Source organism: Anser brachyrhynchus (assembly GCF_964034855.1).
Source record: "Anser brachyrhynchus genome assembly, chromosome: 18".
In the NCBI taxonomy this organism is placed as follows: Eukaryota; Metazoa; Chordata; class Aves; order Anseriformes; family Anatidae; genus Anser; species Anser brachyrhynchus.
The window spans coordinates 9731089-9756488 of NC_137711.1; the positions used below are offsets into that span (position 1 = coordinate 9731089).

At 47.0% G+C, this 25400-nt stretch overlaps 1 protein-coding gene across 1 annotated transcript; it reads left to right on the plus strand.

The window, feature by feature from the left end:
• The first annotated feature begins 433 nt into the window (after positions 1-433).
• Positions 434-24805, plus strand: METRNL (meteorin like, glial cell differentiation regulator). The gene is made up of 4 exons (XM_080560722.1): positions 434-725; positions 6549-6937; positions 23072-23131; positions 23852-24805. Exons 1-4 carry the CDS (start codon positions 613-615, stop codon positions 24166-24168), a joined length of 879 nt encoding a protein of 292 aa, XP_080416848.1. The 5' UTR covers positions 434-612; the 3' UTR covers positions 24169-24805.
• The last annotated feature ends 595 nt before the right edge of the window (positions 24806-25400 follow it).

A 25400-nucleotide genomic window follows, 5' to 3' on the forward strand; every position in this document is an offset into this window, starting at 1 on the left:
CAACCCGTCCCAGTGCTGTGTCCCCACTCTGAGTGTCCCTGCTGGCACCCGTGGGCAAGGGGCACCCCGGGGGCTGTGCAGGCCCAAGGGGGTCCTCGAAGCCACCGGGCCCTAAGGGCATCGCCTTTCCCCACAGCCCCACAGCCCTGGCCGGGGCAGGGCAGGAGGAGAGCCCGGCACCTGCCACGGGGGACCTGGCACAGCACGGCCCGGGGAGGCCCGGGGAGACCCGGGGAGGCCTGGGGAGGCAGCGGCCTCCCTCTGCCGGGCAGCACACCCGGGGCTGAGCCGAGCCGAGCCGAGCCGTGCCCACGGGGCAGATGCGGTTCCCGATCCGGCGCCGCGTTTTGCTCGAGCAGCAAGTGCCGGGGGAAGGAGGGAGGAGGAGGAGGAGGAGGAGGAGGAGCCGGCTCGGGGAGGCCGGGCCTCTCCCGCCCCTCAGCTGGGAGCCCGCAGCGAGCCGGGGCAAACTTCAGAGCCGAGGCGGAGCGGAGCGGCGCGGAGCCGGGCATGGGGTAGCCGCTGCGCTCTGCTGCGCTCGCCCCGCCATGTAGGCAGAGCCCCCGGGGGCTGCGCCCGAAGCTCCGCGATCGCACCGGGCCGGGGGGCACCATGCGGGGCGCCCCGGCCGCCGGGCTCCTGCCGCTGCTCCTGGGGCTGCGGCTGCTGCTGGGCGGCGGTGCCGAGGCGCAGTACTCCAGCGACCTGTGCAACTGGAAGGGGAGGTGAGGAGAGACCCCCGCCGGGCTCTGAGGGGAGAAAACCGGGTCCTCCCCTTCTTCCCCCGGGAGGGAAGCCGAAAACAAAAGGGGGCTCGGGGGGGCGGGCGGCCAGCGGGGGCTGCAGGGACGGAGGGGGCTGGACCCCCTCTGCCTCAGCGGCGAGGAGGAGGAGGAGGAAGAAGAGGAGGAGGAAGAGGAGGAGGGCGGTGCCGTGCCCACCGAGGAGAAGTTTCTCCCCGCGCCCATCTTCCTCGGGCAGGATCCGGCCGCTCCGCTTTCTGCAGCGGCTTCACTTCGGGGCAGCCCCGGTGCGGCTCCCCCCGGGACCCGGTGCACCTGCGGGGCGCCCCCCCGGATCCCCTCCGCTGTCCCCCGATGCCCCCCGGTGTCACCGCCCCGCTCCCGGTGCGTCCTGCCGGCTGCTGGCGGTGCTTGGTGAAACCTCTCCGCTCCTCGAGTGTTTATCTGGCGAATTATCTCGCCTTTAATTGCTCGTAATAAGTTTAGCGTCTGTGGTTGGGTCTGGGACCTCCTGGGCTGTTGGGAGTTTTCAGCGGGTGTTGGGGGATCAGGCGTTCCGTCGGCTCGGAGATGAGTGCTCGGGGAGTCCAAAATGTTGACTCCGATGTTCTGCTTAAACCTCAGTTTCCTTAAAGGCTTGGCCAGCTTGTGTTGGTAAGGTATGTTGGAGCAGGGAGAGTGCAGAGTGGGGAAGCAGCTGGACTGACTCGTAGCGGAACAGTTTCCTAGCTGTTACTGTCTGAAACACGCTGATGCCTGCTGTTTACTTTTTCTGAACTTTTTTTTGTTTTGTCTCTTGACCATTGAAGCGTAGTTAATCCCAGTGAATCCACTTGAAGGTGAGTCCATTTGATATGGACCAAACCTATTCGTTCTCTGGCAAACTCCTAATTGTATTATTTCACTTTTCCAACCCCCTTTCCTTCCCCCCCACCCAAAAGCTGTTCCTCCTTTCACCCCTAAGCCCTCTAGCTGCATGTAGGTACCTGGACCTTACCACATGGTTACTGCACCATTAAAAAAGAAAAAAAGTGACAAACCCTTCTGTTCCTGTCCTGGCTGTTTCTTATTTTTGTACTGTTTTTGCAGAGCGAGCAGTGACCATCCATGTCACTTGAGCAGGGCTGGAATAAGTAAAGCCTTGTGTATCAGCTAAGGGGGTGATGCTTGGAAAAAAAAAAAAAAGTGAAATATCATTTCCTGTTACTGAGTTCGGGGCGAACGGGTGACGCAAGCTTGGACTCACTTGCCTGTTGTTGCTCTGTTGAGCCAAGCAGGACCTACGATGACAGCTCCATGCCGATGTACGGAGGAGGAAGAGCTGCCTCCCTGCACGCACTGCTTGTCTGGTTCAGCTGGGTGCTTCCACTGGTGGCCACAGTCCAGGCACCCAGGTGGACAGGGGTCTCGGGAGGTGTAAACCAGGCTGGCTCTGTCCTCACTGGTAGCAAACAGGTGTCTTCAGAAGTGCTGGCAGTCCTAAGGGTGTTAAATAGCATCTGCTTTGTCCTGCAGGACTAGCAGTTAAGAAGGAAAGAAAGGTACTTTGATGTACCAATAAATACTGTCTAATTAAGTATTTCAGTGTGGATACTAATAGCTACTTGGGTCAGAAAGGATTTTTATTATGTGGAATATAATGTTTTGAAGTCATGTGATATTTTTTACCTTAACTGTTTGAAAAAAAACATGACCTTGAATGCCAAAATCAAACCTTTCTTCCCATAGAAAAGTTCTAGGTTGTATTGTGCAGGCAGAATTGAGAGTCTAGTCATCTCCTACAGTAAACCTGAAGGTGTTTTCTCACCTTTACAGACATGTCTGCATTAAAAGCAATGCTCTTAGAAGTAGAATATATTGGAAGTGACTTTTTTTTTCCACATTAGCTTGTGGAGAAGTTGACCAGCTAATATCCCTGAGTACTGTGAAGAGCGTTGCTAGGATTCCTATCCATATCCCTCATGCTTCCAGGGGAGTCTGATGCAATGCACAACGCGACACCTGCAATTTAAGTACACTCAGTAGGCCATAGCAGCATCTTAATAAATAGCTTGGTAGAGAACTTGCAGGAGAGCGTTGTCCAAAAGCAAGCAGAAACTTCACTGTGGTGTGCATCTGGTTATTACTCTCACTGCAACTTCAGGTTTTCGTGTTGCAGTGACTTCACCATGCTGTGGGCAAAACTGCCCCGATGACATGGGAATATGCAAGTCTGGCCTTTTTGATACAGTCTGGAAGAGCAAGAATTCTGCTCTGATGTGGCTGAATCCGTCGGTCTTGCCCTCTGCTCCAGTGGATTCTCTGGGGAAGCCTTGATGGTCCTCTAGATTGTCATCCTTAATTAGATCCCCCAAATTAGGATCTAAAGTTCCTTCCCTGTGTTTGCTGAGGGATACTGGGAGGACATGGGTGCTTTAAGGATTCTTCAGAGCATCTAAAATGGAATAAATAAATGGCTAAACTAGATGGTGCAAATATTCCCTCCCTGTGTCATCCTTTTTTTCCTCTGAATAACACCTGTTGCAAGTTGCAGTGTCGCAGCTTACTGCACCAATAGATCTTCCAAGGCAGACACAAGGGCAGGGCTGAAACCAGAAAGAGAAAAGAGTGAAGAGACAAACGCAGTGATTCAGGATGTTCTCATGGATCGGTATGAGGAAGTCGTACTTGTAGATTTAAGTCCCAGTAAACTGTACAGGTCTGAAGGAGGTGATGGATGGCTCATCCATCGCCGTAACCATGAGGCTGCTGCCCTATCTCCTTGCTATATAAGTGAAAACAAAAACAAAACTCAAACAAACTTGGGGGGGAAAAAAAAGGCTTCTGGACCTCCATTATTATGTGGACGCGCTGTGTCTTATGGCTGGCTACCGAGAGCTAAATATGACATTAAACAAACTCGACGTGGTGACAAGTCATTTTGACAGAAAGCAAAGTGACAGGTTTTACTGGATGATGGTGGTTGCTATTAAGTAACGCCAGCATGTATTTTGAAATCTGCTTAACTTTTGAGTCATCCTTTATTATAAGGCTTAATGCGTACAGGTACTTGTGCTTGATGCATCTGTCTAATGGCATCACTCTTGCCTGTGGGATATAATTGGCTTTTAGAAGATAATTTCAGAGTCCACCCTGTTTTTTGTTGCTGTTTGAACAGCATGAATGTTTGAACAAAATTAATGTTGAGGCTTTTTTCTCTGGCAGAAATTCACTGCCTCACTCTTGGTAGGATCACTTGCTACAGCAGTTTCACTGCATTAGTTCAGAGTTTTGCCCCTGGTATCTTCCTTCTGTTTAAGCACTAAGGCTTCGGAGTGGAAGTTCCCAGTAGAAAGTCTGCAAAACCTATGCAGCTTGTTTTGATGTCTGGAGTAGGAACAAGTGATGCGTGAGGGTTGTTTTTTTGCCCCTTTGCTGCAGGATAAGCTTTACGCTATTTCACTTTACTTATTTGCTGCTTGTGAGTGAGCAGACTTCTGTGTTTTCTGTTGAGTGGCATCGTGCTCATGCTGCAGTGAAAACTGACTTTGTGGACCAGATGTGGATTTACAGTCAACTTGAAATATCCCATTGAAAGTTAAGTTTCCTGAACATGTCAAGTACTACTGAATTTGAGGGCAAGAGACTAGAGGTCAAAAACTCGTCCCTCATTTCTCCTCATCTGTGTGCTTGATGTGGCTTTCAAGATTATTCAAAAGCACATGTTTGCAGGCACTATTATTATTAAATATGACTTTTTTTCCTGAGCTTCCTCATGTAACCTCTATCAAGTGGGTCACACTGACACTCACAATGAGTCACATCAACAGTAAATGCAAACCATATGTTGGCTTGTGTGTGTGGTTTTTTTCCCCCCTTATTTTACACATGGCTTCTTGTTACTTTCTAAATGCTGACTTGAATTTAAACCCCGTTCAGCACCTGAATATCTCTTTGGGGTGGGGAGCTATGTACTTGGAGGTTTCTGTTGAGAAACCAGAGCTTGATGTCATTGCTTGAACTATGCTAAAATACATTCTCTCTTTGCCACGGATTTCCTGTGTACCCTTAGACAAGTCACTTAATCCTTTTTACGTTTTTCTCCTGTCTTGTTTCATCTGCCTGTAAATGGGAGAATTCTGAAGCTTCTTCAGAGTACTGCAAAGCAGACCAAGGAACTGCGTTGAAGGGTCTCATGTTGGGTGGTGCTCTATGGGCACAGAATAGATGTTTATATTTGGAAACTGGGTATGCAAAGTGTAGGAGGAGAAAGAGGCTTTGTGGTGAAATGATTTGCTTATGCTCACATTCTAGGTTTGTGACAGCTCAGGGACTGGAACTGAAGGCCCTGATTTTTGAGTAATGGCCCCAAAACCTTCACCAATAAACCAGGCTTCCCACAACTTTCTCTTTTAACTGAAGTGTCTACAGCATGTGGCATCATAGAGTAGATTGGGTTGGAAGGGACCTTAAAACCCATCTAATTTCAAGTCCCTGCCATGGGCAGGGACACCTCCCAGCAACCCAGGCTGCTCAAGGCCCATCCCGCCTGGCCTTGGGCACTGCCAGGGGTGGGGCGACCACAGCTTCTCTGGGCAACCTGGTACTTCATCACTTTCATAGCAACAAAATTCTTCCTGATGTCTAACCTAAACCTACCCTTTTTCGGTTTAAAACCACTGCCCCTTGTCTTACTGCCACACTCTGACAAAAAGTCCCTTTGAAACTTTCTTGTAGGCCCCCAAGTAATGGAGCCTCCCTTTAAGTACTGAATATTAGTGCTTTAAGTCACTCTGGGTAAAGAACCTGTGGGGTTGGCCCAGCAGCAGCGACATGCAGCAGGAGTTGTTCAGAGCTGTCCTCAGTTTAGGCCATGGGCAAGCAAAGGCCAATTTTTCCTCACCCTGCCCTGGTGGGCTGTGTTCCTCTCTGATAGCTGGCCTGGGATCCTTGTGTTGCTCTCCTGTCCCATCTCTGTGATCATTGGCACTTAAAATGGCTGCTGGGGTGTTAATTTTTTGTCCTGGTGCTGGGTAAGGACTCAGGAGCAGCAGTAGCCTGGTGTCCCAGCACTCGTAACTGGCCACGTGCTCGCTTTCTTTGCTGAGCACCCAGAGCTGTGTCTGCTCGTAGCCCACCACGTAGATCTGCCGGGCTAAGTTTAAACTTCGTACTGGGGAGAAGAGGAGCATGGCACACATACAGGAAAAAAAGGAGCATAAGTCAGTGTCTTCTCACCCCTCCCAGCCTCCCAGTTTGGAGACTGGGGCTGCCCAGCTGGGGGGTGTACCAGTAGCACCCAGAGCATCCCTTTGCTCCAGTTCACAGGGTGAGCTTGGCATCCCTCCCAGTTTCAGATCCATTGGGAATATAGACTTGGAAGGGGAACAAAGTACTTGGAGAAAGGTGGAGTCTGATCTGTGAAGCTGAGACCGTGCTGGTTTAAGCCACCAGGAAGGGAGCTGAAGCGTACGTGTTTTAGTTAGCATGAGCCAAGTCATTTGCCACAGCTCAGCTGATGGGCAGTAACTGAGGCTCTAGTAATTTAATTGCGTTTGATCATGTGCTTATATCCTATTTAATTCTGAAGTCAGTTACTAGTGGTTTGACTTTTTCTTTTGGGAGATGATTTTAAATTGTCCCATAACATTAAGCTTGCAGCCTTGCAAGAGATGAACGCTTCTGACGGCTGCTGGCTGGGCTAATACTCAACCCTGCTGCAGATTTCCTGGGTTTGTTGATGTGGCTCTTTGAAGGTTTGAGGTTATGACAGTCACTTTACTGGCTCCGTCATTTGCCTAACTTTCTCTTTCTTTCTTCCCTCAGTGGCTTAACTCACGAGTCTCACAAGAAGGATGTTGAACAGGTCTACCTCCGCTGTTCTGAAGGGTCAATAGAGTGGATGTATCCCACAGGAGCACTCATAGTCAATCTGCGACCCAATACTTCACCTGCCTCGTACAAACACTTGACTGTTTGCATAAAGCCCTTCAAGGACTCTGCAGGAGCAAATATTTATTTGGAAAAAACTGGAGAACTGAAACTCTTGGTCCGAGATGGAGAACGCAGCCCCAGTAAAGTGTACTGCTTTGGCTATGATCAGGGGGGCCTGTTTGTTGAGGCCACTCCTCAGCAGGACATTAGCAGGAAGATTACAGGCTTCCAGTACGAATTGATGAACAAGGGGATTGCATCTGATTTGCACACAGTTTCTGGTGAGTTCTGGGATAATGGTCATATTTTCACGTACTGTATTGAATGCATAACAGATGGTGGAGTGAGTGAGTGGGAAAGTGGTTGGGTCTGAATTTCATGTGCTTTTAAGGACATGTTTTATAAACAGGCTATTGCGGAAGAATTGATTTTTTTTTTTTCCTTGTTGTTGTTTTTTGGAAGCTGGTAGCATAGGCTGAATTCCAAATGATTTGTTAAGGGCTACATTGTGAACGGTTCTCCCCTTACAGGCATGGGGTGAATCACAGGAACTGGCTTTACCCTGCAGTGAACTCCAGTGTGAACTGGGCTTCCGAGCCTTGCTGTAACAGTTTTCTAACCACTATTTTACTCAGTTTTTAAGACCCCACTGCATGTTTTGAATAACAAACATTTAAACAAGGAGGAACTCCTTTTCCATGATTTTTTTCCTCTGCAACTACTGCTGCTTGCTGACCTAATTATTGCTTTTTTTTTTTTTTAAAAAAAAACCACAAGGAAGATGGTGTGTTCCTTCCTCAGCTCTGGCTGGTACACTCTCTGGAGCATTACTGTGTGATGCTTTAACACAGTGTCTTCTCTCTCACCCATTCTGTAGAGCAAGTTCTGCAGTGTTACACCAGGAAAGTTTGTAGGAAGGGGGTGTGGAAAAATTGAAAGAGTTTACAAGCCTGAAAAGTCTGATACTAAATAATGAGCTAAATATTATTTGAGAACAAAAGCTCTAGGTGTAACCTAATTATGCTAATCAATTAGGCAGTTTGAAAAAGAAGAGTAACTAGCATTTGTGGCGGATGGCAGGGGGAATGGGAAATTCTTTTCAGATAGGCAGTATCTGATCCCTGCTTCTCCTTCGTGCAGAATTGCCCCTAACTTTTACCCTGAAACCTAGGAGCGGAGATTTCCAGTACAGCTGGAGGACCAACAGGCTGAGGACAGTTTGTCCCAAAGGACTAGGAAGGCATCGAGGTTTGGGTGTCCTCAGTGGGGAGCTGTGGTGGCAGCCAGATTTCTCTTTTTGAAGTGGTGTGGAGTGAAGGCAGCCCCACAGCAATGCATGCTTGCAATGTCTTGGCCCAGGGTAAAACCCAGCCTAAAATCAGCCCCAAAAGCAGTATGTAGGCTGCTGAGTTTCGGCGGCATGGATGCCCCGTGCTTTGGCTGAGATGCTACTTGATACGCAGTGGTGTGGCTAATTAGACTGCAGCTGTATTTCTAGGCAGCGCATCTCTCATCCTTTTTTGGGATAAATGATTGCAGAGCTCGAGTCCCATTCTCCCTCCTCCCCTCGCTCCCTTCCACAACAGGACCCTGCATTTATGCGGCTGTATATTTGTGCATACTTGCCGCTCTGCTAGCATTTGGATGTTGGCACGCTGATTCAGATGTGGCTTTGTTTTACACAGATCTTAGTTTGACCCTGATAGACGGTTTGTAACTTAGCAAGACAGTAGTTGGCTGAGGGCTAATGCAGTAACCCCAGTAACTGATAGATGGCGTGTTTGCCATTAAAACCAAAAAAACATAAACACAAATATTCAAATATTTAAGTTGCCCTCTTTGCTCCTGCCCTGTGTGCAACTTGCAGGGCAGCATCGAGGGTTGTGCATTTAAAACAGACTTCCCTGCCTCTACGTTGTACGAGTGCTGCAAGAGAGGTTGGGTGTCTGCAACTGCAAAACTGCAGAGCTGTTTTCCCAGCAAGATCATTTCTGCAAAGATGAATATACTGTGCAGAATGCTAGCTATGTAGTAAAATTCCATTGCAGAAAACATTAAATACATTGTTTAATCAGTTATTTGGAGAATGTTCCCAGATTCAGTGCTTCTTTCTTTGGCTGTAAGGATGGAGACACTGGCAGGCTAGCCATAAGCAAGTCACTTAAACTTACCAAGGAAAGTCCTAGACGCTTTTTTTCAAAGAAAAGTTGAAATTTCTTTTGCATATAGGTAAAAATATGTGAGAAGTAATGCTCATTACTGCTGTTTTTAATTTGCACGTAGATACGGTTTCTCTTGAGTTTTGCTAAAATCAAGAGGACTCGCTGCTGGCATGCTCGCTATCCCCACTCGACACAAACTGCAGTGTTTTTAGAACTGAGTGCTCCTCATTCCACATAAAATCTTGGAGATTTCTGAAGCTGATGGGAGCTTTCTTCAGAGACTTTCAGAAGTCAAAGTGAGGACTGAATCCAATTACAGCCTTCCCCTTTGATAGGCATATTAAATCACTTTTTCTGTGACTGCTGTATTTTCAGCTGTAACAGACACTGATTGAATTTCAGTGCTGTCTTATAAAACAATGTGGTAGGCTATCTGCTTCACGCTCCAAGTGTCTTGTTTGGACAGAAGAAGCTTTTTAATAGTTCATCAGCAGAGCCTTCAGGGTAAACTAGGGATCTCTATTGTATTTTAAATTATTTCTCTTCCCTTTTTTTTGGATCCCCGGGCTCTGGGGAGGGGCGGCGGGGGGTGAAAACACGATGAAAATGCCATACATGACTCTTTCCACTACTCAGTCAGATGAGCACTTTTATTCTCCTATAAATATCTATATGTCTGGGGAAACTGCCAAATAGCTGCCTTGTGAGGCTTCTATGGAGCAATATATTTGGGGCTCTCTGCAGTTCATGGACCTCCTTTCTTCTGTAGCTGCTTCTAGTTTTTCTGTGAAACCTCTGAATAAATGCCCTTTGCCGAGCCGTTCGTTTGGAGAGGAAGTTTACGAGTGACTGACTGAAATCACCGGTGGCCTCTTCATCGGAGGGGAGGCTCGAGCCAGAGGCAAGTGCTGACCTTAAAGGAGCTGAAAACTGGATTTGAGGCTCAGTGTTTGCATCCAAGAATACTTCATACTTGGTCACACAAGTGGCTTGGGGCGCTTTGGTGGCGGATTGAGCCCGACCACCCGTCTGTGGTGGCTCGGTGGCGTGGGAGGTGGGTGTGAAGATGCTGCTGCAGAGCGGGGCAGAGGAAGCTCGCACGCTTCCTGGCCTCGGTTAGCGAAGAGCTGAGGGTATGAAGGGCACGTTGTCGTCTGGGCCCTGCTGTAAAAGCCCCAGGTGTGGGGTGCTCCAGCCCTTTCCTTGAGCAATAACTGCTCCAGCAATCACCAACGATTTCTCTCGACTTTCCTCAAATGGTGTGTTTGTTTCCTGGTGATAATTATTGTACTCTGCCCCTGAGTTTACTCTCTCTTCCTAACCTGGCATCCCCAGCTCTGATTAAAGAGTGTAAGTCATCTGTTTAATACTTTAATGACCTGTTGTGTCCTCGTAGCCCTGACATTGCAGGGTGCATCAACAAATCAGCAATGCTTGGCAGGGTGCCTGTGGTTTAATTAGAAAACCTCAAGTTTTATTAGTTTACAGTCATTCTTTCCCACTTAATCAGAGCCTAGCAAATAATTTAGTAGAAAACACACATAGGTTCTGAATAGGCCTTTCCCTTTTCTCGGGAAGGTTGAATGACACAGCACACCCTTACAATTTTCCAAATCTGGGGGGGTTTACCCCTTTTGCTGGCTGTGAGTTTGCCTCGTCACATTCTCTGAAGGTTTCCCTAGCCGTAGGAAATACTTGCTGTGCACCAGTGTGTTTTAATCTGGATTGCTGAAGTTTGGTACAGGATAGTTTTTAGTACAGTGGTAGCCAGTGAAATAATGCATTTCACGGTGCAGGGAGTTTGCAGTTTCTCATCCTGGGAACAGCAGCAAAGGCAAGGATGCTACAGAGCTGGTTTTCTGTAACCGAGTGCTCCCACAGGAGGGTCACCTTGACAATTCAGGTGCCTTGGTGGGTATGTTCTCCCCTTGATACCCAGAGATAGGTGACTGAAAATGCTTCTGATTTCAGATTAGGCTTTGGATTGGACGCCTGTATAATTCCCATGCAAGCTGATGGTCCATTAACTCCAGCTTATGCTTTCAGTAGGCTCTGGAGCCTCGTGTTTGCCCAAGTGAAGAACTGAGGCAGGGTGACATTTTGGCCTGAGGCCATCCGAGAAGCTGCAGAACTTGTTTAGGTTGTTGACTTCTGTTGATTCTAATCTTTGCTGCTTGGGCTGGAATAAAACACCCCGTGTCTCTCTTATACTGGCAAGGAGATGTAGGTCTTGCCAAAAGAGGCCTTCATCCCTGTAGTTTCTAGCAGTTTTCTGAGGGCCATGACCCACCAGAACTCGGCTGTGGCAGAGCACATGCGTGCCTGGTCTGGGTCTGCCTTGCACCGGGGCTGCATGGGTTAAATTCCTGTGAAAAGTGTGAAGGTCCCTTGAGAGTCATTTATGTTTTCAGTTCTTCAGCTTCTGCTCAAATAATCCGAAATGAGGATCTGCAGGTTTGACCAAGCATTGTGGAGGACTCAAAAGACCTTTCTTTTGTTACCTGAAGTCTGTGTTGAAGCTCTGGATGCAGCTTTGTGCAAGCACAGTTTGCTTTTCCCATTGTACGCTCCCAGGGATGTCTGTAATTTGATTGTTGGAGCTCAGGAGGCAAATGGAAAGCAATTTCGTTACCCACCCACTTTTGTGTAGTAAAGAAGTCAAACTTTAACAAAAAATGTCCCTTTATCTTGATGGCATCTATGCACTTAGTGCAGGTTCTTGTAACTGTTTTGTATGTTTTCTTTATTAATGCTGGGCACCTGGCTGAGAACATTAATAGATAGGAGGTACAGTGCTCGAGTGGGTAGCTGAAAAACACCACAAAACTGGATAAATCCAGTTAACTAATTAAGAACAGTATTCAGCTATTTCCTGTATGCTGTTAATTCACTGGCCTGAGAAAACAGATTGGAAATTAAGAAAGCTCATAAATATTTGGGCTATGCCAGTGTTTCTCCTAACAGATAGCTTTCTGAAGCACCCTTCTTAACTTCTGATCCTTCCTTTCCTACAGTTTGGGCTTGGCAGAGGTGTGGCACCGATCTGCCTTATCTCGGTGTGTTCTCCCAGAGCTGTTGCCATCACAGCTCGGAGGCTCCTAATCTCACCCATTCCTCTGGTTGCTCCCAAACGTCCAATTCCTTTTACTTCTTGTGGGCTGAATGCGCTGCTAAGCTTTGTAATTTGAAGCAGCAGATGCACTGCTGTGTTTTTCACTTCTCGCTAAAGTCGAAGCAGTTTTGCTTTTCATACGGGAGGCTAATTAACAGGAAGCTGTGGCTGGCATGCCTGCTCTCTGCCAAGGTGCGTGCGGCATGGAAATCGCGGTTCGGCCCCTGGTGTGCTCATCACTGGCAGTAGAAGCAGAAGTGATGGAAAAAGACGCTTGGAACACTTAAACTGAAAGTCCCCGCGACCTTTATGCTTAGCACAGGTACTCTTGAGTCACTGTGACCATCCGAGGTGCTGGCACAGAGCTACATGGCAGGGCTGGGAGCACCGTGGTGTGCTTGGGGCAAAAGCATTCCAGTAGTCCCCATGACTTCTGAAAATTTGTTTTCTTGACCTCTTTTTTTCACACCCCCAGTTTTCTGCACTACATAAAACTCACACCTCTTGGGGATAAATTGTGTTATGGAAAAAAAAATAAATAAAAATGTGAGCATGGTGTGGTTTGACTTGCACTTAACAGAATTTAAACAGCACTCCTCCCACCAGGATTCGCTTGTGAAATGCATAACGAGCAGCAAAGCAGCGTGGTGGGATCTGCTGTTTAAGGCTGAGCTAGTGTTGGGTGGCATGCACGCATGGGACGCTTTCTGGTACAGCTGAAAGTTTGCTGCTGTCTTCTATGCTTTTTTATTTTTTTATTTATTTTTCCTAAGAGGTCAGCAGCAACTCACCAGGAAGCAGCCTATAATGCCATTGCCCCGAATACACCAGCTTCATTTATTGGCTTGCAAGGGACCCTTTTGACACTCCCGCTTTAAGATATGTTATTTTCTGAATACTTCTTTGTGTGCTTATCCTCTTTGCAGGCAGGTTTTCTTTAGCAACTATCATGTCTTTTCCCATGGTAAGCGATGATACCACCAAAAACAAAGTAACTCCTAATGGAAGAGAAAATCGGATTTTTGAAAAAGCATTTTTTAAGAAACTAATTTTCGAGGGGATGTTGCTTAACTGGGTGTCGTGGGTCCACATCTGAATAGATCACGCTGTGGCTGTTGTGTAACAAAGTCTGGAATGGGATTAAATTTGAGGAGCTAGAAACCTGCTCTAATTATTCATGTGCCTAAAGGGGCCAGATTCGCAGTGAGTGTCTGACTGGGAGGAGAGTTAAAGAGCAAAGGCTTTGGGGGCTTCTTCCTGTGCGAAACAATTTTAAAGCGCAGTTCTGATGCATGGGTAGCAGAAATGCCCTACTTACATTGTCTTAAATTGAGCAAGGGAGACAATATTGGGCATCTGAGTCTCAATAAGATCAAAAATATTGAAGCGAGAAGTCTTCAACAGATAAAATGAAAAATAAATAAAATGGAGGAGTGCCCTAATTTAGTCTCTCCTTTCCCCAAGCAAATGAGTTTGACAGCAGTCTCCTGTTGCCCCGCGTGTCCTTTGATGTTGCCAGGACAGTAGCTCGTTCTGCAGTGGGCAGACGAGGTGACAATGGAGCTGCAATGATAAATACACAGCTGCAGGGGAGAGCATGTAAGAAAATAGCTTATTTTTGCTAGACTGGCCACGAATGCCGTTAGCTTATTTCCCAACTCAGTGGGCAGTCAAAACCAATAAGCAGTCAGGTGAATTGTCCGGGCAGCTGGGGCTGCGCTTTGCTCTGACCTTTATGTACTGCAGGAGATAGTCCCCACAAACAGATTTGCAGTCCAGCGGAGTTGCTTGGCAGTCTTTAATAACGGTCTGTGCTTGCTCGGCAAAAGTGTTTAGTTTGCTAATTCCTGAGGCTGTAGTTATAGAGGGGATGGGGGGGCTGCATTCCTCACCCCCTCATCTCCCCCCTTCCAGGAGGAATAAGGAACTTAGGTCAAAATGTGCCTATGTTAGGGGCTTGATTTGCAGGGCAGAAAATCTCTTTAGCTCTAATCTGTCGCAGAAGTCAGAAAATATACACTGTAATATTGCACGGATACTTGGCAGCTACCCTGGACCTAAAGCTGTGATTTTCTAAATCTGACCTTGGGAGGCTTAATACTGGGTCAAAAAAGCCGCAGCCATACGACACACAGCTCTGATCCGGCATTAATTTCTGCTGATGAGTCAAATACGAAAAACGATTATTATTTTTTGTGTACATAGTTTTGTGGGCTTTCTGGCCCCTCGGGTATCCTACACCACCCCAACCCCTACATGGGGTCTGGGCACTGACTCCTGCAGTAGGCATGGGCTCTGCAGTGGGTTTGTGCTACCTGGGCAGAAGAGCAGTTGCCCGCGTGCCTTCTGCATCAATGCTGTGCTGCCGGCAGCCTCGCAGTGAGGTTTAGTGCTGGGATGTGCACACGGAGCCTGGCTTAGCTTCCCGATGCCTTAACCCATCCCCAGGATCGTTTCTGTTTGTGCAGGATGGGCTCTGCCCCAGCAGAGCAGTTGGTAGCTTTACACCACCATAGTCTAGGTCTAAGTGGAAGTGAAGAAATGTAAGGCAAAAAAAGGAAAGGAAGAAGTCCTAGCCTTTGTAGGACAGGTCAATGATGATGTAGAAATGTATGCTGTTAAGGTTAAAAAAAAAAAAAAAAGAAAAAAGTGTATCTGTCTTAAAGCTTTTCCTGTTACCAATGAAAAACCTGAAGAAACTTTTAGGGTTAACTGAACAGTGATGTTGCCTGCATGAGACTTAGCCTGTGCACAGTCCTATTCAAGAACAGGCTGATCAAATAAATGTGGTTTTAAAATGAAAACTGGCCTTGTTCCTTCAGAGCTCTCCCACATACCAAAAAGAATTTGATTTCTAGAAACAGGAAGAAGGGCCTGTGTGGATGTGAGTGCAAAAGTGCTTTGCAAAAGTGCTTTTTTTTTTTTTTTTTTTTTTTAAGAATCACTTCATCTTTGATCTGTCATTACTCCGCTCTCAGGGTTTAAGTTTAACCAGGCACTTGTTACTTAATTCTATTCCCCTGCTCCATGGGAGGCATTAATGGCCCGAAGAGGAGGGGAGGTCGGGAGGGGAGGCTCCTGGGTCGGCTCCTGCCGGGCTGTAGGTGCTGCTCCAGCCTCTCCTGGGCAGGGGCCCTGGCACCTGGGCTATGCCATGTGCCTGGCCACACAGCTTCCCTGGGACATAGGAGTGAAAACCACTTTCTTTTCCATCTTCTGCCCTGCAAGCGTCGCATGCCATCTCGGCTGAGTGTTTTGCTAGCTGTCTGTCAGAGGCAAAACCGAACAAGACATCAAAACTTTCTTCATAGCTTTATGTTTTCCTAGATCTCATTAGGGCGTGCTTTTACAAGGCCACGGAATGACATTTTCTTTAGAAGAAAAACATATTTTCAGAGGGAATTTCAGGAGTGGATGAGCCACGCCATAAATCTCTGCTGGGTTTGAGTCAGGAGAAATATTTGCCGCGCAGCACAGGGGCAGCGCGGAGGTGTGATGCTGCAGCTGCGTGTGCTGGTGGGGAGCCAGGTCCTGCCCAGCCCTTCCTCCCCTGCAGGGCAGGGGGAGTCCGGAGCCTTCCCTTGGGCACCCGGAGGCACCGCTGGCTCCCCATGCCCCAACTGTCCCTGCCTGTCCAGCGCCTCCAGTCCCCTGTCCCTGCTGGGGCAGCAGCGCTAGGTTTGAGGAGGGAGAGAGGCATCTCCTCTGGGATAAACAAATCAACTTTTTTTCTTAGCATTGGTTTTATATTGGTGTCTTGGGCACAAGCACCAGGAGAAATTCCTAGCAGTTTCTTGCTGTCTGTTTTTCTCTTTAATTGCAGGAAGAGAGAGAAAGCAAAGAAATGGCAGATGATTGCAAATACTGCTTGCCCAGGAACGTGTGTGAGCATAATTGCAGAGAAGCTTCTTGTTTGCTGGGCTCTCTTCTCTGGTGCACTTTGAACAGTGGAAATTCAACTGAAAATTTGGTTTGCTCAGTAGGGCTATTTGGATGGGATACATTTCAGGCCTGACTGTAACTGAGGGTTTTTTTAGGACTGGTGATGCAAGGGGTAAGTGCAGGAGCCTGGCGCTGGCCTTGCTACTGTGGCATCGCTGCCTGTCCCAGCGGGGCTCTGCCACGAGATTTGCTGCAGCAGCGTCGAGCCCGGTGCCCAGCACTGCCCTGGGGACAAGAGGGGAGGCAGCGATGGAGGGCGAGCAATGGTCACATACAGCAGGAGGGGAGGCAGGGCAGGGAGAAGGTGTTTGGGACATGCAATAAGCAGTCCACAGGAGGTGGGACAGCAGGAAGTGTCTCGAAGGTATAACACTTTGCAGAATTGCTCCTGGGTTGATGCAACTTGTGCCTGGAGGTCAAGTTTAGTGGTGTCTGATGATCCTTGAATAAAAACTGCTCTGTGATTTTTTTGTTCCTTTTTTTTTTTTTTTAACAACAACAAAAAACAAATGGCTGTTTGTGTTTCTAGCTGACCTTTCAGCTCATTTGTTAGAATGGGTGCTGCATCTTGGAACAGCAGAAAGGCATTGACTCTGCAGCCCCAGAGGACCCTTACGTGCTCTGTTGCTGCTGAGCCAAGTTTCATTTTGAAAGCTGTAGCAAAAGGAGCTTGCCTAGTACCAAATCTCTTCCTCAAACTGTTTACATAAATAGTCTTCTTTGGTGCTTAGGATTTTAATACCCTCTTGGAAGACATTTCTGTGAAAAGATAAATTTCTGGTTTATGGCCTCTTGTCTTAACGTTTCTCAGAATGCAAAGGTCATCACATCTCTAATGGTGAGGTTTACAGTATGCTTTTTTTATTCTTTCTATGCAGGAAGGAAGTGGTATTAACTCAATTCTCTTGGCACAATCCATGGCACAGCATGCGAAAGTCTGCATTTCATTAAACTTATTTGCAGGTTTAAATAGTACTCGGTCATGGTCTCTATTTTACAAGTTACTTCTGGAAACTTGTATATACGTGCAAGTTGGACTGAATGTTAGAAAAGAGCTAGGACAAGGAGCTAGTAGAGTAGGTGCTTTCTTTTCCAAAAATGTAAAATCACCAATATCCCTACTTCAGGTAAAGAAGTCAGGAGAAAATCTGCAGTGCCGCAGCATCCTTGTTTTGGTCCAGCTGTTAAATCACTGTCTTGTCCTGTACCAAATAGCGGCTGAGTTGTGGCTGTAGAAGAAGGGAGACTTGGAGTTTTTTATCTTTGCTCATGACTGTTGTTCTGAGCTTCCTTTTCTGCTCAGTACGGGGGCTCAGGTTAACTTCCCAGCAAATGCAGGGATGAATCCTGCCTTCAGAGGAGCACTAAGCTGCCTCAGTACCTGATCCATAGCATTGACTTTCTACTGGTCTTAGAAGTACAATTCCTCTGGACCCTGTGTGCAAAGTATCATCAAGCCAAGGGGCTGGGAACAGCGTGGGTCCAACTGTCAGATTTGCTCCCTGGTTTGGCGTTTTCCTACTGACACGCTAGGAAAAGTGCAGTGCTTGCAGAAAGCCATGTAATCCTATCCGTCCAAAGACAGGAAAGCCCTGTAAAACAAAGGAGTGATGAGAGAGCTCCTCTGTGTGTTGTGACTGGGTGTCAGTAACTTCCAGCCCAGCTGGGAAGATGCTCTGTGTCGTCCGGCCACGTTTTCCCCATCTGTGTGGCTGCAGGTATTTTGTTAAAAGCAGGTGTGCTCTGTTGGCTTGAGTTCCTGGCTAATATCTTCATTTTAAATTTAAGATGTATTGGGCTACAGATGTATTGATATAGTTCTAGGTGGTGTTTCAGTGTGGGGGTAGTGAGTGTTTTGAGGCTCAGTGTTATTTTGGCTTACTCAGGAAGAGCTTTCTGAGGGGTGAGGAAAGTTGAAGGTATATTTAGAAAGGAGATGATTAGTCAGAGCCTGGTAAACCAGAGAGTTGTTAAATTCTTGTCTACCTCTGCTGCAAAGCAGCAGGTATTTTAGTTTCAGATATGAGCTGTGAGAGGCTGATTTCATGGCAGAAGTGATGCCCCTTCAAAAAGGAAGCCTAGGTAAGAATTAAAAGGATTTATTCAGCTTATTAATTTGTGAAAGCAGGATCAGGGGAAATTTTTTTTTTTTGCGCTCGTACGATGTTTGCCCTTAAATCCTTGTGCCCAAGCTAAATCACTGAGCCTGTGATCAGTTGCACCGTAGTCGTTTCTGCTAAGGACTCAGAAAAATGACTGAGAAATGCACCATCATTGGAGAAACCGCATCTGTATTTTTATAATGTGCTCCCGGAAGCCTGCACTCCGTCTTTCCAGGAAGGAGACTCATCCTACGATGCCCTTTTCCAGTATGGTTGTAATTACAGAGCTGCCAGCGAGAATTTAAAGGGTGTGGGTGGGTGTTTTTTTGTTCCATACGAACCAGTGCTGATGTCAGACTGAGAGCTTTCATCCTGGAGACCGAGGTCTCCTGTGGCCCCACACTGAGGTCCTGCAGCACCGGCTGGCGTGGGGTAAATCAGCCTGGCCTGCGACAAGGCCCCTTTGAATGGCTTCTGCTGAGCCTGGCACCAAGAGGAAGAGCCGCCTGTTTTAATCATCAGTTCACACCTAGGGCTGACAGAAAATGCTCCAACCCTGTTTGGATCTCCCCTGTAGCTTTAGGTACTTAAAAATGTCTGATTGCTCTTCAAAGGGTTATTCAGAGATACGAATGTGTGGGCGACGTACGCCAAGGAAAGTGGGAGCACAGAGAAACCAGCCGTGTGCTTCCCTCCCCCATGATCTGCACCTCTACCGCACCGCACGCGTGTACAGGCTGCTTAATAAAACCAGAGGGTATTCCTCGGTAAAGCGGTTTTCTGCAATTACTTTGTGTTAAATGTTTTCACTTCTGCTTAAAGGGTGTCTCTCTTCCTGTGCGCGCTGTCAGGGCGGCGATGTTATTCAGCTACCCGGAGCCATGGTGCGGATGGGGAAGGCTGTGTGAGCTCAGTAAACGGAGGTTTGGGACGGTGCGTGAGGGCCTGCAGCCCAGTTGTTCCAGGCTTTTTGATAGCTGTGGGGTTGGGGAGCACGCTGAGAACATGCAAGACAGACTGAGTTTTATTATTTGTTGGTTAGAAGCTGGTTTCGGAGTAAGGTAAGGTCGGTCAGAGCCTTGGGGGGCTGTTGAAACAAAGGATACGACACTTGCTGGAAGGAAGACCAGGCCTGTTCTTGTGGGTGCTGTGATATCTACAGCCAGGGCCCGCACAGACCACTTTGAATGTGTCCTGCAGGGAGCTGTTTTCCTAAACCACAACGATGGCCCTTCAGATAACCCCATCTTATGCTTTCACAGCATAGAGGGGTTGCACGCAAGTGCCCCAGACCAAGGGAGGAAGGGCTGGAGATGCATGTGTGTGCCCTGAGAGGACGCCAACACCTACCCGCAGCTCACGAGGTGGTGGGGAGACTTGTGCTACCTTGCAGCACTAAATGTGCCCTTAAATCCATCCCCAACCATAGCAGGAGATTGTCCCTAAACAGCTCTTTGGCACTGACTGGGTTGGGGGCCTTCTGGAGCTCGGGGCACCTCCTCAGTGCACGTCCCCCTCTCTTCCTGAGCATTTCTGCCTCCCTGCGGAGAGGACCAGCACCGTGTTCGACAGAGCTGTTGGCCAACAAGTGCAGTCTATTGTTAGCATCGCCACGTCCTCCTCGGTAACATCAGGTTCAGAGGGCAAATCGCTCAAAGCAGCTGGGACATGACTGCTGGCTTGTGAGGAATGATGTAATTACATCTCCCTCTGCGGGGAGGTGAATAGAGAGGCTTTTGGAGGCGCTGGACGGCGGGGTGGAGGGAGAGGGCTGCCTCAGGTTACTTCAGGTCAGGATACTGTCAAAATCCATCAAAGGCATTCCCAGGAGAGTCGGCAGCCGACGTGCACAATGCAGGCTTTATGCCACAAGCGGTGTGGTTGAGTTATAGGCATCTGGACTTTAGGGGGCTTCAATAAAATGTTGCTTTTCTCTTTTTTTTTTTCCCTCTTCCCCTGCTGCTGTATGAATTAAGACTCTTCGGCTTATCGAGTTTAAAGGAATTAGGGCAGCTGATGTTGATGTTGTTGTTGCTGCTGCAAGTTTGGAGACTTGCTTTTGGACACGAGAACCTGGGCAGCCCTCGAGACGTCCCCAGGGAGTTGGTCATCCAGCAAACACAGTCTCTTGTTTAGCAACTGAGCCTGTTTCCTTAGAAAATGAACATCTTCGCCCTCTGTGCATGTGTGATTTCTTTTTTTATTTTTGGTTTTCATATAAATAAGAATGCTTCCTCTTTTAGCTTGAAAGTGTGCACGCTGTTTTGATCTGCTGATGGAGAAAAACACCTGCCACCCAATCTGGAGTGAATTAGTCCCGAAGTGCACCCCAAATAACTAAACTGCGGCATAAACACACGGATTCCTTTATGGCTGTAATTCAAAAGAAAGCATAGGCATTCCCTCCTTCTTAGGACTTTGTTTCTTTTGTGAGACTGTATAGGAATGAAGCTTTGGTTGTAGTGGGTGAATGTTATTTGCTTTTTAATGGTCCATTTACCTCGGCAGTAATCCTTCACAACTCGCTTTCCATCTGTGCTTGCATACCTATTTTTTGCCACTTGCATGATGTATTTGATACTCTGTGAATGCAGATGTGGGAGCTGTTCCACAGAAGAGGATTTCTGTTCTTCATATGTCTGGTATTGCAGCGATGGGTGGTGGTAAATGGTTGTTAAATGAGCTTGCATGCCACCAAACTGCTGTGAGTCAGCATGGATCTGAAGTAGGTTTTAAGTAATGATCTAGTGTGAGCAATACTGAGCACTTTTAATTTCCTCCTGCATTTAAAAAGGATGCAGGATTTTGCCTAGAGTCCACAATTAAAATGATTTGGTTCCGTGTATATGTGTGTGCTTGTTCATTTGATATATTACAATGTCAGCCTATTTAAATTGAAGGAACCACTTAAAGTATTTTCTTTTTCATCTTTAATGCAGTTGCTTGTGTTGCACTCCTTCTGAGAACAAAAATGGCTTAGTCATTTTGTTTTTTCAATTTTCTGATGGGGTTGGACGAACTACAGAGATGTCTGGTCTAAACCAAGACTGTTTTCACTCAGACTTAAAAAAGCTGGGATGCCTTTTTATTATTAGATCTTTGCAGAGCAAAATATCTGGAATCTGGCATCAAAAATCCAACTGTGGATTTTGTGGATGTCCATCAGTTGTGCTTTGTTTCAGAACTTCTCTCCGTGTGAAAATGCTGTAGGATTCCCACAGGTTTGCAGGTCACCTCCATTTGGGGGATCTGACCCAGGTCCTGGTTGGGGCAGAGGGAGACTGGGGAAGAGGGGAGTTGGCCCTGGATGGGTTCGGTAGGTGCCATGAGTGAAATGACTCTGCGGTAGGATGTTGTGTGACTGTTACAATTTTCTCTGTTAGATGAAACTTGGATGTTTGGTCTAGCCACTAATCAAAATCTCTTGAGTCTAAAAATTAAAATATCTTTAGACTGACTTTATTGTAGTACTCAATTATGTCCAGGCTTTGGCTGCTTCTGCTTTTTTCTGGATATTAAACATTTTCTGAACTTTTCCAAGAAAGAAATGAAATGGTATGTAGGGCTGTGGGGGAAAGAAGGACAGTAAAGGGTGACTTGTTTCTAAAGGCCGTGGAGGCATTCAGACTCGACTAAATAAAAATGCCCGGAAGATCCAGATGCTTTAGTAAAAGTATTTTGCCTATTCCTAGTCTCTTCTCTTAGAGCTTTTTAACCTTTTTGAATTATTCCTTCAAATATCTCTGCCCAGAAATCTGCGTTTTACATCCTCTTTAATCCTATTAAACAGTGTGTTACACTGTGTATTAATCATCTGACTGGAGCAAATCTGGTGGATTTGGTTCAATAATCCTTCTTTCTGGATCACCGCCTTTCTGGGACCTTGGAAAAAATAAGAGGTTTGCCCTGTCTTACGTTAAAGACTGGCTTGTGCTGACTAACAGAGGAGGGCTGATGGCTGAGCGTCAGAGGCACCGGCTCCGCATTGTTTAGGCTAGCTTAAAAGTACTTCGTAGTGCAATGGATAAACTTCTCCAGAAAGCAGGCGGGGGTGAGAGGAAGGGTGTGACAATTTGGGAATCCGGTAACTAAGTGTTTTCAGATGTTGAGGTTCAAAATCTGCATTTTTTTGGGGGGGGTGGGGAGGAGGGGGGTGACTTCAGCTTCGGGTTTGATCATGGACAGTGTGATGACATGAGCTGTAGCTCCAGTGTAGCTTCATGTGCTAATCCAGGCAGAACAGCTCGATGGGTTTTCATTTTTCTGACTGATGTGCAAGCGAGGCTTTGAGATGACATCAAGTGAAAGACGTGGGCTCTGATCCCTGAGCCTCCAGTGGACAGACTTAATTAGCATCCCTAGGCAGGGCAGACCCTGATAGTAAGCAAATTCCTGAACTCAATGGGGTATTATAGAAACATCTGTACTGCAACTACAGTACCTTCTCCTCAGAAATAGCTGGCTGAGTACAAAGAGGAGCCACATTCTTGCATTGATTAGATTAGTGCAGATATCCAAATGTTTCCAGCAGTACAGGAAATGGTCTTTGTACTGCTTGAGCTCTACCAGATACAGGCTTGAGTTTCCGCTTTGCCTTGACGCCCTCCAACACATGCACTTTTTTTTTCTCCTCTCTTTGCCTCCCCCTCTCTGTAACCTCCTGGATCTTTGATGTGGTGATAGAGTAAGTGGCTTGTGAAATAGCCCAACAACGCTTGATAGAAATTGTAAAAAAGAAGCTTTGCCATCAGCCTGTAAAAGGCACATGATCTTCAAAGCGTTTTCAAGAGCTTTGAATTTACAGCAGATCACTCTGCAAATGCACCCAGTATCAAAACATATTGTGCATAAGAGCAGTGAGCGTGTGGGGTGTTTGCTAGATAATATATCCCAGCAGGAGCGTTAAAGAGATCCATATTCCAGCTTAATTACAAAAATCTCATGGGGCTAGGGTTAGCCAGCATTTCTTGTAGCATTATTGATGCCTGTCAGGTCTTTGGACCACTTGCTCCCCCCAATGAGATTCTGGTTGATTTAAAACCGGCTATTTATTGCCTCTCTTCTGGTCCTGTGCTAACTCTGCCCCTTTCTCTCCAGCTCCCTGCCGACCATGCAGTGATACAGAAGTCCTCTTGGCTGTCTGCACTAGTGATTTTGGTGAGTTGTTGCTTTCCCCCTCCCTTTGCTGTCTCTCTTGATGGTGGCATCTGTCACCAAACCTCCACAAACAGCAACAGAAACCTACTCGTGCCTGACAACTCCCACCAGCACTAAATGCTGTCCTAAGGGGCTGTGTGCATGGGAGAGGGAGGAGGACATGGTGTGAAGAACCTAAAAAAAGCTGGCACTTCCCTGGTGTGGACAGAGAATGACCCTGCAACCACGGTGGAAGTAGAAGTTCAAAGACTTCTTGGGTACATCTACTTGCTGCCCTAAAATGGGCTGCTGACGAAAGACCAAAAGTTTCAATAATTTTCTGTGCTTCCCTTTTAAAAGGGGAAATTAATACTAGCTGGTATCTGTGATGGCTGCAGAACAGAAAGTACGTTGTCAGAGAGCCCTAAGCATGAATCTTGTTGTTATGACTCTTTGCTGGGTTTGATGCTATTTTTCTGATGTAATAATTTTTGTGTTTAAATTTAATATGTGGGTACCCTTTCTGGGCAGGTTACGAATATAAACTGTAACAAACACAAATATGTGCTGGAGGTTACTAATATAAACTCAGTTCTAAAAATAACAAGGGACCAAAACCAGGGCTGCTGTAGTGAAATCACTTCCCCTCGAGCTGCCTGGGTACAGGGGGCTGAGGTTGGACCCTGTCCTTCCAGAGGGGGCTTTGGGAAACCCTTTCTCATGTCCTTTTTATGTTCCCAGTGATCAGAGGCTCCATTCGAGATGTAACGAACGAGGCAGAAGAGCAAGAATCAATAATTCACGTCGGCGTCAACAAACTGTACAGGCAGAAGAGCAAAGTCTTTCAGCTCACAGGGGAGAGTGGGAACTGGCGAGGACAAATAAAGACCCTGCTGGAGTGTGGGGTGAGACCAGGAGATGGAGACTTCCTCTTCACAGGACGCATGCACTTTGGGGAAGCCAGGTTAGGCTGTGCCCCTCGATTTAAAGACTTCCAAAGGATGTACAAAGAGGCGAAAGACAAAGGGCTAAATCCATGTGAAATTGGCCCAGATTGAAATCCCCTGTTTGGCTGAAGATCGCTTTTAGCGTTTGGCCAGGAATATTTCCTGGCCGTGGTGAACACTCTGAATAAAAACGGTAACTGAGAGCATGGCCAGATCTGGATTCAGGCTGAGACCCCGCAGGACACATCTGCAGCCTGCGGTGCTGTTAGACTAATGGAAGCAACAGAGGTACGAGCTCAGAAGGCTGCCAAGCAAGCAAGGCTGGATTTTTAACCAATCTTGTCCTTATGAATTAAGTTATTATATTTTTTTAGTGACTTCCGTAGGAAAACAAACCAAGAAAACTCCCGTGTCTTAATAAAAAACCCAAATGAAAGCCAACATGCCTTTGTATCTTTTTAATACTAATTTTTAAAAATGTCTTAAGCTGATGTAGCATTTGGTATGGCGTATTCTGTATAAATGGCCGAGAATGTGATAGAGCACGGTAAACCATCCTAACATTGATGCTTTGTAAAAAGCTTGGTGTACAATTCACAGTTGTTTCTTACGACAGAAATTTATGGAGCCAAACTCTTGTGTGTGTGTTCTTTTTTTATTTGAAAGAATGTACAATCGCCGCCTGCAATTTTTCGTCCAGGCTGGCAAATTCTTTCCATTCCAGAGAAATAAAGGTCCCTGGATTTGACACATGCTGTTGAAAATCTGTCTTTTTCCTTCTCCGTAAGGCCGATCTCGGCTGCACCAGATGTGCTCATGGATCAATTTCTGGGCTGCTCGCTTATTTTGTGGCTTCTCTGAGCAGAAGCAGAGTTCCTGTGAGGCATTGGGAACCGCAGTTTTTCAAAGGGGAAGCGGGAGCTATTTTTGGAGATTTTTAGACACGTGGCCAGGCAGGGCTCTAAGTGTTCTTCTCTCTGATGCCTATGGGGTTATTTTGGGAATGGCTCCAAGGAACAGGCTGCCCCTTCGTGTTTAGCTCAAAGCCTTTGATCACCCTGGCTGGTAGCTGGGCGCGGGGTGGGTGCCTGTGCCTGCCTACGGGTCCCAGGGCCAGGCCACCTTGTGAAAAATGAGTGCTCTCATCAGGGTCACTCGTGTAGGCAGAGCCCCATGGGAGCTACAGGAGCTTTCCCCTCCCTATTCAGTCCCATAATTCTCTGTAACCTGCAATATATCATTTTAGTAGTACCTTCCCAAGGATTTTTAACCTCTTGCCTGTGCTGCTTCTTCAGCACTTTCTACTGCTCTGACTTTTATTTTAGGCCATCAGCTTCTTTACG